Source organism: Pterocles gutturalis, unplaced genomic scaffold (genome assembly GCF_000699245.1).
Source record: "Pterocles gutturalis isolate BGI_N339 unplaced genomic scaffold, ASM69924v1 scaffold6333, whole genome shotgun sequence".
NCBI lineage: Eukaryota > Metazoa > Chordata > Aves > Pterocliformes > Pteroclidae > Pterocles > Pterocles gutturalis.
This window is the reverse complement of record NW_010122873.1, coordinates 1-15,723: the sequence shown is the minus strand read 5'-3', so window position 1 is coordinate 15,723 and position 15,723 is coordinate 1. Positions and strand designations below refer to the sequence as shown.

Sequence of the window (15,723 nt, the reverse complement as noted above, 5' to 3'; positions counted from 1 at the left end):
TTTCTAAAGTGAAATACTACTACCTTCTGTCTGGAAGAAAATACATTTTTACATAGGGATTCCTGGGGCGTCCATCTACTCTTGGTGGCAAATCTGTTGCTTGCAGAACGTTTACTATTAACTGATGTCCCACTTTGTCATACCACAGTTTAACCTACAAGAATCAAGTTACCAGAAAACATTACTGAAAATGGAGAAAAAACAGAATTTTACGACTGCATGACATTAATCTCAATGTAAAGGTAACCACTGTTTTTTTTCCAAGAGACAATGAGATATATTTTATTTAAAATCTCTTAATTTTTAAGTTAATGCAAAAGATTATGGTATACAGCAAATACTTTTGTATGTATCACAGATGAATAAAATGATGGTGCCTTATTATACTTATACTGTTTATTGTACTCACTGCATAATCTTGTATCTATTATGGTATACAGCAAATACTTTTGTATGTATCACAGATGAATAAAATGATGGTGCCTTATTATACTGTTTATTGTACTCACTGCATAACCTTGTATCTGAGTGCATTTAAACCAGCATAGGTTTTAGCTCCACACCTTAAAAGCTGCATTCAAATAGGAAGCCTTGACTGCAGCTAAACTCAAAGCATAGTTAAAATCTACCTTCTCTGATTTTTCACCTTGCAAATGGTCTTATGAAAAGTATAGTATACAGCTAAATAATTTCTTCAGAGAATCACAACATTATGAAATTTTTGAGCCTGCTGTATACTTAGAAATCAATATGATCAATAAAGAGATGTAAGAATCCACAAAAGAATGTACAAAACAAAATCTAAGTACTCACAGTATATTTAATAAGCTGTGCTGGTTTTGCCTGGGATAGATATAATTTTCTTCATTGTAGCTTGTATGGGGCTACGTTTTGGATTTGTGCTGAAAACAGTGTTGATACTACAGAGATGTTTACACTATTGCTGAGCAGTGCTTACACAGACTGGAGGCCTTTTCTGCTTCTCACACCACCCCACCAGTGAGTAGGCTGGGGGTGCACGAGAAGTTGGGAGGGGACACAGCTGTGACAGCTGACCCCAACTGACCAAAGGGATATTCCATACCATAGGACATCATGCGCAGCATATAAAGCTGGGGGAAGAAGAAGGGAGGCAGAGGACTTTTGGAGTGATGGCATTTGTCTTGCTAAGAAACTGTTACACGTGATGGAGCCCTGCCTTCCTGGAGACGGCTGAACACCTGCCTGCTGATGGGAAGTTGGAAATTAATTCCTTGTTTTGCTTTGCTTGGTCATGTGGCTTTTGCCTTACCTATTAAACTGTCTTCTTCTCAACCCAGGAGTTTTCTCACTTTTACTCTCACAGTTGCCTCCCTCATCCCACTGTAGGGGAGTGAGTGAGTGGCTGTGTGGTGGTAGGCTTAAACCACGACATAAGCACAGCTTCAATCAGTATTACAGATCGTTCCAGGATGCAGTGTGTATCTAAATTAAAATGCAGTGTAACTGAACAGTGTAACTCTTAACAAATACACAGCTCTTCAAATGCTCCCATGAAGGAGCATTTAGTGATAGCACGTACATAGTGATACTATGCCTGTTATCTGTGGATTACTGGGCATGAACTGAAAAGTCACCGCTTTCAACGCAAAAAGTACAGGATGACAAGCTACAAGGCACTTTTATAGGCTCCTCTAAATGTAAATTCCTGGGCTCTTTGGTGTATTACAACAACAATTCCTTACCTCTGCTGTGATTACAGGGATGGTTTGTGAGGGTGTACAGAGGGTCTTTAAAAATATTTGAAAGATGTGTCTACCAACAACAGACATTTCTCTTGACCTCCCAATAGACCTTGGGAATGTGGAGGGTCGAGGGACCAGCACTTCACAGATTTTCATTAACAACTCAGGAAAAACAAAATATGCTCACAGAAAGCTGCCCTGGTAGGACTTGTGGTGCATCCCGTAGGGCTCCAGGGCTGGTTGGAGAAATAACAGAAATAGAAGGCCTTTCCATCTTCTGAGATTCAAAAGAACTTGAACCTAAAAATACATGAGAAACATATGAAGTTTACATCCAAAATTTTTAAGCAAATTTGGATAACTTATGAATTGCTTTTTCGTTGAATTGCTTGAAGTTTGTATTTATACACAGTATAACTGGATTAATATACAGTAAGTTTTTTAACTGATGTAGATAGCATGGTGAAAAAGACTGTCTGGGTACCCTTACCCCAGATTACACCTACCATTTTTTGTTTTATTTGAAGTAACTTATAAAAAAGTGTTCTTCATATAGCAGTGACAAACCATACCAAGTGTTTTAAATAAAACACTGTCCTATGACAGAATTACCCATCTCCTCTTCAACCCAAGCTATTCTATGATTTTATGACTCTACGATCTCAAATCTTTGATGAATAAAACCACATCAGTTGCACTGATTATACTCTGAGTAGCCTCTGAAATTTGAACTCCCAAGGAACTGGCAGACAGGAAGGTACGCAGGATGTGTCTGGCATGGAGGATGCTCTGCTGCCTGCTGGACATCAGCAGTTCTCTGCTAGCGAAGCAGAGCCCTCACTAAGGAGATGAACTCACAACAGGTGTAACAGCACTTGGTGGCTCCACAGGACCCTGTCCTGGGGAAGGTTTCTGGATGCATCTCAGACAAGGCTCAGGTGAGTAAGGACTGGGAGCCATGGTGCTCACACACTCTAGCTGACACCATTCAAATGGGATAGTTCAAAAGGCAAGCCTTCTTTTGATGCACAAAAAGTTAACCTAACCAACATTTTCGTGTTAAGAGAAACAAGAACTGTGGACTTACACTGGATGGTGCAGGATGTGAAATCCTGGCACCACTTGTACCTTTGGCAATCTCTTATACCTGTTTTCTCTCTTAACAAGTAAATAACTCGTTTGGGCCACATTGAGTATACTGGTATGGTACTAAAAACACAAGATATAGAGGTAAACAATAAAATCCTGCTAACATTTGAAATCTGTATAGCTTTTGATCAAATCCCTATTGTTTTGAATTTAAGACACAAGACCAAAACCTATTTGATTTTGTCATACAAAAACCTTGGAGCCCATGCAGTCTCCCAGCGCTCATCTTTCAGAAAACTCACAGCCAAAATGATTGCGCTGGATACAAGACTATGCTTAGCGAAAGGAATGAGGCATGTACTCACTAGACTCTAACGGGGGGTGAGAAGTCTCAGGAATCCGTGGAATATCACTAAAACATGAATACACATGAGTAATTAGAAACAAAGGAGACAAACTTCTGCTGAAACAAATACATTTCTCGGACACTAGTTTAGAAATACAGATCTGTTTCTGTTCTAATGGCTTACAAGGAAAGAAAGGGGAAATATTTAAAGACATATTTTCCACTAGCATTCATGAAAATCTTAGTAATGCAAACTACTTCTTTCAAGTTAAGGAACTAGCAGACGTAACAATACGAGCACTACAACATTATGGATGGATTCCACAATATTCTTACAACCGAACAATAACGTTAGAGAGCTTTTAGGACAAGAAAGGTGGCAAAGGGTAGTACAAATACAGATGTTCATCTATTTTTTGGAGGAAAAAAAAAAAAAAAAGCCAAAAACTAAGACATAGATTAACTCACTAGTAATTTTTGTATAAACGTCTCAAGGAGCTCACTGAATGAAAGTGATGAAAATGTCTTATGATAATAAAAAGAAAAAGCAAATAACATTATCAGTGTTAAATAAACAAAAGAATAATATATTTCTTCAAAGGCTAAAAAAATAATCAAACCATATTACGATTGGGTATGGACATTTTTCAACATACGCATACCGAGCACATATATAGGTATAAGCAAAATCAAACTGGTTAAGTCCACACACACCTAACAAAATTTTGCCATCAACAAATTTACTCTTCCATCAAAATCTGGATGTTGGTAGCTCCTGAATCTCTTCTTGCTGAGTTCTCAGCAATCATTGAAAACACATTGTAGCAGCAAGAAATGACTGTTATTGTACAAATGTCAGCAAAGCAGCAGAGCAGGGAAATGGAAACAAATCTCTTCAGCAAATTAGTTGAAAGTATTTTCATCTACACAAAATAATCCAAAATTGGAATTACAGTACCATTTCTAAAGAACATTTACAAGATGTTAAGTCTAAAGTTAATAATTTAAAAAGTATTCAGGAATTTCTCTGTTCACTGAAACACTGTCTTACTGACTTGGAAATCAATAAAACTAAGAATCCATATATAAAAGTTGCTTATGAAAAAGAAACAGATACTTAAGTCAGAAAAGGAATGTAACAGAGGCAAATCAATTCATCTTAAAATGGCTTTTTGTGTCCTGCAATTTAAACTTCTGGTGTGTGTCTTTTAAAAAGGCCTATTTCAGATCCCAGTTAATGTCCCACATCAGCATACATCTCACATCACTCCACAAGAATGTGCCTCTCTGCTTTGATTTTGTCATTCAAGAGTAATGTTGTTTCCTCAGACTCATAGAAATATACCTGCATTCCTTATTCTTGACATGGCACAGTACTACTTCCCAAAACTATAAACAGATTAACAACACATTGCCCAGCAGGGCTGCTGTGCAGACTTCTTCCTCTTAACATTTTCTCCCTTCTGTTTCCAGGGCAATTCTCATCAGTCTGAATTATTTACTCAGCATATCCAAACTGACTTTTCTGTTCAATGCAACAGTACATTTACAATGTTTTCTTGTGCTAGAATAGGAACACTCTTGTCTGCAGTATAGCATTGTTTGTAATAATATCCCATATAGCATCTCTAAATGAGGGCTCGTACGTGCAAGGAGTGTTTCAACACAGAAAGCGCAACCTGTTGTGTTAAGTTTTGCAACTCCTGAGTGGGTGAAAAAACCGGTCAAGTTGATAGTATTGTCCTTACTTAGAGCTGGCAATACAACAGTTTGTGTCAGGTAAAAGTAAATGCAAAGATGATCAGATCTTTCTTAAGACTCTACTCGTCAGACAGGACAGAACTGGAAGTACAATTTCTTTAATGTATTTTTCAAGGCCACTTATAATTCTTTTGAAAAACTGACAGGAACAGTTGAAGCTAGAACATAAATTTCAACTCCCAACAAAACGCATGTCTTGCACAAGAAATATTATTTGGTAGCTTTGCCACCCACCCTGTTCATCTGCACCATATTAGAGCTCATTCACCCTCACGAAATCTCTAAAACCGTATAGTACAATGGGCAGCTTTTATTTTTTTTAATATATAGGTATGTATATGAACATATGTATATGTGTGTATATAAAGTATATGCATATGTATGTATGTATACATATACAAAATTATTGGTAGGAAACCTTCTCTTCACTAATATATTTATCTTGTTTAAGTACAGCTCCACACAGAACTGCAAGACACAAAAGCAGAGAAACCAATAAATTAAGCATGCAATACTCTACCAATCACCAAACTCATAGCAGAGTACCCTAACAAGCTCTGTAACAGCTCTGCTTTCTGCTATTGATTTCAAAATGGACATGAAAGAACTCAAAGCTATACTTCCGTCTATATTTAAACTTCTTACAAATTCAATAATCCACTTTATGCAATCATTTCTCAAATAATACATGCTCACAAGAACATAACTGGTATTATATGTCTAGTGACTTTATCAAATGTATGAACGGTTTTTTTTTTTTTTATATTGTCATTTTAATTAAGGAATTAAATTTCTAAAAAGAAACTACAATCTAAAGCTTGTTAGGTGAGAAAGAGACTTATCTAGCCTGCTCTTACGGATTGCAGAAAACATTCTGACACTATGATTTACAAGAAAAAAGCTTTTCAGAATAGTAGAAACCGCATGACTTATAATATTCAAAACTAGACTAGCCAAAGCAAATGGTAAAAACAAAGTAAGTAGCAGCACAATCACCTATTGAAAATAACAACAAAATTTTCCTCTGCTTTCAGAGCAACATGAATGTCAGAAGAGCAATGTCAGACACATTACAATAAAGAGCAGCTGACATCAAGTTTGGTCTTTCTAGCTCTGCCCTGAAAGGCAAAGGTTTTGTATGATCTTATGTGATGTTACATATGACTATTGTGTATGTCTTATCCTTCCACACCTCAATAAGAACATAAATTAAACCAAACCACACCTGAGGCTGAGACTACTCAGTGCAGATATAGAACTTGTGAGGGTCACTATTTTGCAAAACACAGGAACAGCTATAAATTATCTGAGGGCTATAGTCAAGAGCTTGATCACTGAAGACAAACCAAATCCAAACGGGGTTGTAGCTCACGCTTCCTTAGGTTGCTCTAGGGACAGAAGCATTCTCCTCTACATCCCACAGAGTTTTCAGAGTTTCTGAGTACTGGTCCCCAGTGCTCATTCTCCTGTTTCCAAACCCATTCCTTCCCATCAGAATCCGTAGATCAATCTGCATTTTGCACTAATTACATTACTCAAGTAACTCCTGGAATTCAGTCCTGCCTGGTTTATGATGTAGGTTCAACCTCCTTGCAAGGACCTAGAGTACAGTAGCAGTCCCTGCAAAGAGGACCTGAATCACATCAGAGAAACAACAATTTGGAAATATCATCTGTGGAAATACAAGCAAAGTTAGCTAGCATCTAACAAAGAAAACAGAGACAAATTAAAAAAAACATTTTTTTTACCTGCACTATCCCATAGAGCTCACCCGAGCACACAAGACACGGTGAGTTAGTTACCATGCCAGGTTTTTTCTCCAATAAGCATACTTCCAGAGGATTTTCGACGTTGTCCTATGTTAACCACTTCTCGCGTCGTATGCTTATTCATAGGTAATTCTTCCCCTCATATTTAGACAGCCAACCCATTAATTCTACTTTTTATAGGTTTCTTATTTACCTTGTGTTGCAATCATTAGCATTAGCGTCAATTAGTTTCTATGGTGTTTTTAAGGTATTATTGTGGTTGTACTGTTTATTATTGTTATGCCTTCATCTGCTAATAGTGTTACATGTTTCACATTTTTCTAATAAACATCCCATAATTATCCATTACTCAAAATTACATTTGCTGGTAGACACAGAAATCCAAATTTACAAGACTGAGCAAATTGTTTAGACCTCAATTTTGTAACTGGCAGACATCTAATTTGTGGGCTTACAATCCTCCCATTATTCACTTAAGCCAAACTGTGTCACTGTTGGGCTTTTTAGACCTAATATGCTAGGACTCTTTAAATGGAGGCCATTAAAAGCACTGGCACATTCTTTGCATTATTAATATTTAGAGATGAAAACACTTAAATTATGCAGACAAAGTATCATTTTTCAGGTCTTTTGGGAACCTATTTCCTCACAGATATTTTCGGTGTAATGGATTATCACCTAATGCTGTATCAAACAGCTTCGATTTTGCTGAGTCAGCACCTCAAGCAGAAACAAAACTTTTTGCTATACTAGATCTGACAGATCAAATCAAATTTCCTGTCATGAATTTGATAGTTTGGATAACAAAATAAGGAGAAACTGGGGGGAAAATCCTGTGCAGTCTGTTCTTTTTTGTGAACTAATATCAGGATTTCCTTCATTGTACAATGTCTGATATTTTTTGTTCTTTTAAGATGACAGACAGGTAAATCCCAATCTGGGACAAAACAACAGCACTTTGACTCATTACTGCAGGAGAAAGAAAATATCTTTAAATTTCAAAGTTATATGCTCTAGTTGCTTTGGGATATTTATTTGCTCTTCTCAGGAAAAAAAAAAAAAAAATCAAGACACAACTCTTCAAGAACAGTGCTATTATAGTATGGAAAAACCTCCCTGCCAAGACTCCATTTATCTGAAAATAAAAGCACAAACCCTATTTTGCCTATGTCTGGAAAAAAAAACATCTATGGGTCATCCAAAGCAAAACCTTACATTTTATTGGTACTATTTCCAGGTGCACTTTTTAAATGAAAAATTCACTGCTCACATTCAGAAACAGTTTTGGATTTTGAACGCAGTTCACATTCTGTGCCTCACTTAACAGTTGTGGTATGTTCTCTCGATTTTTCTCCAAGAATATGTCACTGGAATGTACTTCATTTTTTGAAGCTACGAGATGTATCAATTTCATAAACTGAAATAATTCAATTGGTTTAATAATGAAGTTATCTTAAAAGCTTAAGGATACATGACATTTGCAAACATACTGATAGTGTTAAATATATCTAAAACTCAGTATTTAAAATACTCTTCTAGCACTTTCCTTTTGTATCAGTTGCACAAATCAATTTTCAGGTTTTATTCAATTGAGACACGGAGTTCAAGTCAGGTCAAGTGCACAAATCAATTTTCAGGTTTTATTCAACTGAGACATGGAGTTCAAGTCAGGTCAACTGTCAATATATTTCTTTTCTGACAATTTAGACATAAAAAACTAGACTTCCAAAAATCTCTTTATGGCATTTAATTTTTAATTATAAAGATGTGGGACTGAATTTGCAATTCTCAGTCAGGAATGTCTCCTAATTTTTACACCTAAAGAATGTAAAATAAGTTTTCTACTCCTCCTCAGTCTCCATCTGGATGGTAATTTTAGCTTTTAACAGCCACTATTTTTTCATCAAACTTTCATTTTCCATTAGAAGGTCAAACTCATAACTGGAATTAGCAACAAATGTTAATTTTATTTAAGTATTTTAATAGTGATTGCCATTAAAAAGGCAGAACTCATTTGCAAAATATAGCTACACTCGCACAAGTATAGACAAGACCAAACATCCAAAGCTGATGCGAAATAAAAGAGCAATGTTTTAGTCAGAAAGAATATGAATAGTGTTTTTGTTTCTAAAACTGAAACCTTATGATATTTGACACAGATAAAAATTATAGTTAGGATGAAGTCTAGCAAATTCAAAACCGATCATGCATTCATAAGGAGGAAACAGTTTACCATCTACCTACAGGCCAGTGGTATTCAGAGACTTACAATGAGTCTACATGAAAACTGGGAAGGTGACAAAATACATAAACACACTAAAATCCTTTTAATTCTTTTTTAAGCTAGCCAAGAGTCACTTTGATTGTCAATCATGACTCTGTTCTGCAGTATAAATGTAAAGTTACAATATATGATTCATTTTAAATCCCATAAGACTTAGCTCAAAATGGTCCCAACAGAATCGTGTTGGGGGAAGGAGTGTAGAATACCACTAAAACAATTGTGACAAGTGCAGGGCCAACCCCACTAATCTTATCAATTCAAACAGACTTCATGATCTTTCTCAGGCTTACTTGGGAAATCAAGAATATACGAATTGTTACCACAAAACCCCAAACCTGGATTCATAATAAATAAAAAATAAGATTATAAACATAACAGGTTAATACTAATTTTGTATGAAATAAATTACCTTCAAAAGTATGAAGGTATTTTTGTTTCCACTTTTGATTTTGATTACTACTATTTAAGGTTAAATACAGTTTTTTCAAATAAAAGGTTTGGGTTTTCTTTTTTTGCTCTTTAAAGAAGGCCTGTTTAAAATCCTACTGGGATTAAGTTATTAAAATCCTGCAATGCTCAATGTTCACTGGTATTTCCTTCTACTCATGAATACTCATGTAAGTTATTCTGATTTCATGATGCTAAAAAGCCTGAAAAAACAGATTTTTCTCATGCAGAGGTCCACTTGATCCATCAATTTTCCTTTGTCATTTGGCAAAAAACTTGTTAGTACTTTGACCATACAGAAAATATAATCTGTACTTATATATCACTACAAAGATCCAAAACTGAAATATACAAAATGTCAATAGAAAGTGAATCATATTCCATTATTAAGAGATAAAAAATAATGAACTCACAAATAGTCCCTTTAAAAGTCCCACTAGTAGAAGTAATAACTGTGCTTAAGAAGCAAGTCTTTAGCCTTACCCAATAGGCCTTGAAACAATAATTTCAACTTGAGGCTCTGATTTTGATTCTAAAATAATGTTGTAAACTTCTTCATTTGTAGCTCCAGGCAAAGGTTTACCATTCCATTCTAGAACTTCATCCCCTTGAATTTAAAGAGAAGAATTTATCTCATTTCCACATTCTTTTAGAAAGAAGTGCAAAATATTAATGAAATCTATATAACCAAGTAACATTGCTCAAAATCAATTAAAAAGCTGTACTGAACCCCCCCCAAAAAAACGTTTTTGAGACACTATCAAGGCTCTTTTCTCAGAACACAGCTACAATTTGTACACACAAACCATATAAAATAAACCATTTGATCAAACATATGAAGTATTTCCAAAATGATACAGCACCTGTTATTGTACTACAAAATAAAAGTCTTTCTAAAAGATAATTTATTAACCAGCGGTAATAAAGTTTGAAAATAGGGTAAACTTCAAAAATGAAAAATATAAATACCTACTGTTAAGCCTTTAAAATTATTACAATTTATTACAATTTATATACTGTCCATTTCGATTTCTCTACAAAAAGACTAGTCGTCACTGTCTGCGTCACAGAATCACAGAATCACAGGATGGTTTGGGTTGGAAGGACCTTCAAGATCATTGAGTTCCAACCCCCTGCCATGGGCAGGGACACCTCCCACCAGCCCAGGTTGCCCAAAGCCTCATCCAGCCTGGCCTTGAACCCCTCCAGGGATGGGGCACCCACAGCTTCTCTGGGCAACCTGGGCCACTGCCTCATCCCCCTCACAGTGAAAAATTTCTTCCTAATGTCTAGTCTAAATCTGCCCTCTTTCAGCTTATACTCGTTACCCCTTGTCCTCTCACTACACTCCCCGATAAAGAGCCCCTCCCCATCTCTCCTGTACCCCCTTCAGGTACTGGTAGGCTGATGAACCAAAAATGTCAAATGAACCAAAAACAGAAGCAAGGACTGAGTAGCTATCTCTGAGGATATGAACCAAAAATGTCAAATGAACCAAAAATAGAACCAAGGACTGAATAGCTATCTCTGAGGACGTTAGGGAGGACACAAAGGAAAATATGATGTGAAAGTTATTTAGATAGCTCCCTACTGAAGCCCTGTCTACCAAAACACATGGCTTCAATTTCTCTTTATATTCAGCAATTGTCTGTCCTTCTTCCCAAACAGCCTCTATTTTGGTATTTTAAAAAAGGACTCCACAGATTACTCCACTGGCTTTCAAAGCACTTTGGCATTCTTTAAAACATAAGGGTTTGCTAATAAAAGGCTTAATAAATGCTTGCTGGCCTAAGTTTAATTTTCTACCATGTTGTTTAGCTGAAACAGTTTTAAATATTTCATATATTTATCACAGAATCTTATGTTGGGGAGAAACAGGAATTAGATATTGCCTAGGAACTTCATTTAAAATTTATACAACTCGGTGAAAACACACTCAGTTTCTTCTATAATTCTGACTGTATTTTAAAGCTAACAACTGATATAAACTAACCTATCATTTTTCCTGAAAATGAAATCTGATTTCTTTAGAGATAATTGGCTTAATTTACAAAAGCATCGCAGGCATTAAAAGGAACAAGATGTGTCCAGCTTTGCAGCCATTATAACTTAATAGCAAAAACCCACACAGACATATGCTAAATTTGTTAACACTAAAAATCATGATTTAAACCTAATTTACACAGTAATGAATCTACCACATTTTGAAGAGGAAAAAATAGGTGCAATATGGTTGAGAACCCTGAGGAGGAACACACAAGGTGTCTGTATCCCTATTTCAGAGGACTTAAGCAGCTTTTTGAGAGTCAACAAGCAGTTTTTTGAGAGTGCCAACAGCACAGCCACTTATTTATAAGTGCAGTATATACAGTTTATATAAATTAAATATTTTAAGACAATTTTATTGGGTTGTTTTCCATTTTTATTTGTAAAAATTCACATTGAAAAGAGTCCATTGTATACACAGTGCATCATCCTTCCAAGTGATGCTATAGTGCAAGTAAAATAACTGTAGCAAGTTTTGTTTGGCACAACAAAACAGTTTTAAAAAATGTGTGCATTGGTTCTATAGAGTGTAACAAGCAGATCGTGAGCTAGCAAGCAAAAATTTACCACGGACACTCAGTCCTGACACCAGCAGTCATCAGGAGTGTCTTGTATTTTCCTCATACATCCAAGCAACTGGAGTTAATAATAAATCAGAAATGTAGTTACTGTGGCATTCTATAGTAACATTACAGTATTGTCCCATATTTAAAAAATATTAGCATATCACATGACCAATGTTAATATAAATAAACAGATGCATTACAAAAAGCCATCATTAAAATACAATGTATTTTGCATGCAACTGATGGATTTACCTGCTCTGAGATGCCCCACCACATCAGCCAAGCTACCTTTCTTCACTTTGGTAATGAAGGCACCGAGTCGTCCTAATTCTGTCATTTTTCCTCCAACAACCTGGTTAATCATAAATTTGTGAGTTTCTAAACCACAAACCAGACATCATATCAAGTATAAATATACAGACAGATCAGTTTTCACATTATTTTAAAAATGAAACATAAAATAGGCATCAGCAAATCTATTGTCAAGTTGGGCTTTACAGAGGTTTAAAGACAAAGTTGAAGATACAAAAAGGCCAGATCTACCTGAAAAGACGTAAAGCTGACACCGAATTAATAAAATTGATATTCCTTTTAATGTGTTTGACTAGTCAACCTTATGCAGTATGATAAGTCTCTAAATCTGTTGCTGAAAGAATGTTTCATAATACATAACTAAGAAAATGCACTTTTTGCAAATAGATGTCTGTCACGTTCTTACGGTTAAACTGCAAGTGCACATCAAACTAAACCTATGAAAATCCCAAAATCCAATTGGTACAACAATTAAAAAAACTTAGCAAATACACTACTAGGAAACACGAGCAAACAGTCCTCAAGAACATTGCTACTGCTAAAACCCAAGCCCTCTCATCCAAACACATGATAGGACAAAACAGCAGTTTCCGGCTTTTGTTAAACAGAACTGAAGAGAGCTACTTTTGAAGATGACTGCATGATATAAGAGATCAGGAAAATCAGGGAAAAAAAAAAAAAGGGGGTGCACCCTCAAGAGATTAGATTTGTAATAAAGTATAAACCAAGAAAATACAGTTTTAGTCTCTCCAGTTGTTTGTTTGTTTTCTCTTTTGTCAGGAATATCCTGGGAGGAGTTTTCTAATAAAATGAAATAGTGGAACACTGGTTCATTAGTTATGATTTCCCCATGTCGCAATCACAAGTAGTAGGAGCTTTAATACAGATATATATATCCAAGAAGATCCAGAAGCCTACCTGTCAACAAGGTTCTCACAAGAGAATGTGTCAAATTTATCAATGGGGGCCTTAGTTCACATCGTACAAAAATTAAATTGAAAAATTGAAGAGAAGCTCTCCATTCTACATTTCCTATTAGGACAAACCTTTTTTTGCACGTATATATATAAAAAAAAAATGCTGCCAGAAAAAATCAGCCTTGTGCTACAGACTACTAGGTATTTAGTAGAGTGAAGTTGTTCTCATCTTCTGTATTCCCACACCACGCTGTCTCTCTTCAAAGTGGATAAATGGCTCTTACCCAGGACATGTCATTACCAAGTTCACAAGGTTCTTTCTTGAGTTAATTCTCACCATGAGGAGCAGAACCAACAGCCCCCATCTCCGTCACATGCAAGGGACTGAACTATCGGACAACTATATGCAAGGAGCCGTTCAGTGCCAGTGTCCTTTGAAGGAGACTCATTCCTAAGTGCATGGGAATGTTTCCTGTTTTGCATTGTTTCTGTTCTGCTCAGTGGTGAGAGGAAGACACACAAATTAAATTCTCTCAGTCATCTTTGGTCCTCTATATAATTAAAAATATATATGGAGAAGGAAATTCTTTAACTGGCAAACTTTACTCCCCACCAGCTTCAGAAATAGCACTCTCTCCAAGTGTTCCAGCAATTTAGAGACATGACTCTAAGAGTCTGCTACAAATGACTAATTTAGGGATTTAAATCAACTGGAAAGTGTTGCCAATGTCTTCATTTTTGGGCAGCAGATTAACTGGAACTACATTTAATAACATCTCTTTTATAACATGCTTTAAATCTGTTTAATAACATGCTTTAAAAGATTTTTTTACAAATTTTTGTGCAAATGTTTAGTTTCATTCCACAAAATTTGTGTTTCTGAGTGGCTGTGTGAATTTTAAACACTAACCTTGCAAACATTTGCATCCCAAGGACATTTATGTACGTGGATTATGAGATTAATTACTTGACTGAAATGAAAACAGTAGAGGTAGAAAAGGCAGGACTCCATTAGTGCACTGCAAGGTGCGGTGTATCTGGCAGACAGGATGCTGAATAAACATACACTTTTTAATCAGAACGGTTCAGCTCTTTGACATGGATGAGGGGAAGACTGCATAGAAGGATTAAATAACTTTTAATTCCTAATTTATCTGTATAACAATACTTTTTTTCAAAAACATTTTTGTCAAATGGCCATATACTTTGGTGGGTCCTCTGATTTAATGTGTTAGACCTCTAGGTCTAAGGTCAGTGGAAGTTTCTTTCATTTACCACACAAACCATGTAATACTTACTTTCAGCCCCAATAATGCACCTGATTCTTTTGGCATGGTTGTTCTCTTGTTAAGAACAACACGCCCAATTAAGCGATCTCCCTCTTTAGAAGGCTGCCACGTTACTGGATGCTGTTAAAAAAACCAAGAAGTGGACTTAAAGAAGTGCAACTATCTTCCTGCACATAGATGCATGTTTATAAACCAATAAAATTTCTGGATCATTATGTCATGGTAGAAACAAACATCTTTTAGATGTGTTACATATTGCACTCAAGCTTGCTATTATTGTATCTGTTGGATTCTGGCTTCATTAAATATTTATGCCCACTGTAAAAAAAATCTCAGCACTAAGTCTGCAGGTAGAATTACAATACAATTCAAAGTACAATATAATTAAACATTTAAAACCTTAGATAATGAAATTAAACATTTACTTTTAAATTCCATGACCCTGAAAAGTGCATTCATAAATTCTCTTATTTAGAACAATATACATGTTATACAACTACGATATGGGTTCACTATACAATAAAAATCTAAATGATGCTTTCCCACTCCAAGTCAATCCCCAAGACCCCAATAAAAAGACACTAATCTCTCCCAGAGCAGCATCACACTCACAGCTGCTTTTGCGGTGTGTAGCGAAATCTAGTATCATGTCTACAAAAGAATTAAATTCAAGTTAAAATTAAGGCAATTTTACTAGCATACATTTTAATTTAAATTTCTTTCTGATTTCAGTTTCCATAATCCACTAAACCAAATTTTCATATATAATTTGTACAGAATCATATTTTCAACAAAACATCTATGCTGAACTGAAATAATCAGCAAACAATTTAGTTCATACTTAGGAATCTTTTTTTCCCCATTTCTTACCGAACTAATAGGGGATGTCTCCCTGCTGTGCCACGTGGCAGGATCCAGCCAGTAATAATCCAAGTCACCTGGAAGAATACGAATAGAAAGAAATGTGTAATCTCTCAAACAGAGAACGATGTATGAATGATTACTTCTGTATACATGAATTTAATATGCAAGAGTTTGATAAAGCAAATACAAAACCTGTATTATCATTCAAATTAACTTACAGCAAACTGAAAACAATGTGGCCTAATAACATAAGCCCAAAAATACATAATAATGCATTTCTTTCAAACTCTGCTTTTTCACATCTTTATC

General features: G+C 35.6%; 1 protein-coding gene across 1 annotated transcript in view; it reads right to left on the bottom strand.

Moving 5' to 3' along the window:
* The window catches only part of LOC104464839 (regulating synaptic membrane exocytosis protein 1-like), a gene marked incomplete at its 3' end in the record, with an annotated part of 66,225 nt that extends 50,697 nt beyond the window's left edge, over positions 1–15,528 (bottom strand). The window contains exons 1-7 of the mRNA XM_010077678.1: positions 15,421–15,528; positions 14,560–14,670; positions 12,285–12,384; positions 9,904–10,027; positions 3,179–3,225; positions 1,912–2,024; positions 24–154 (exon numbers count right to left, since the gene is read on the bottom strand). Of these exons, the coding sequence (XP_010075980.1) occupies positions 24–154; positions 1,912–2,024; positions 3,179–3,225; positions 9,904–10,027; positions 12,285–12,384; positions 14,560–14,595 (551 nt within the window). The remainder of the gene's footprint in view (positions 1–23; positions 155–1,911; positions 2,025–3,178; positions 3,226–9,903; positions 10,028–12,284; positions 12,385–14,559; positions 14,671–15,420) is intronic.
* Positions 15,529–15,723: the final 195 nt, after the last annotated feature.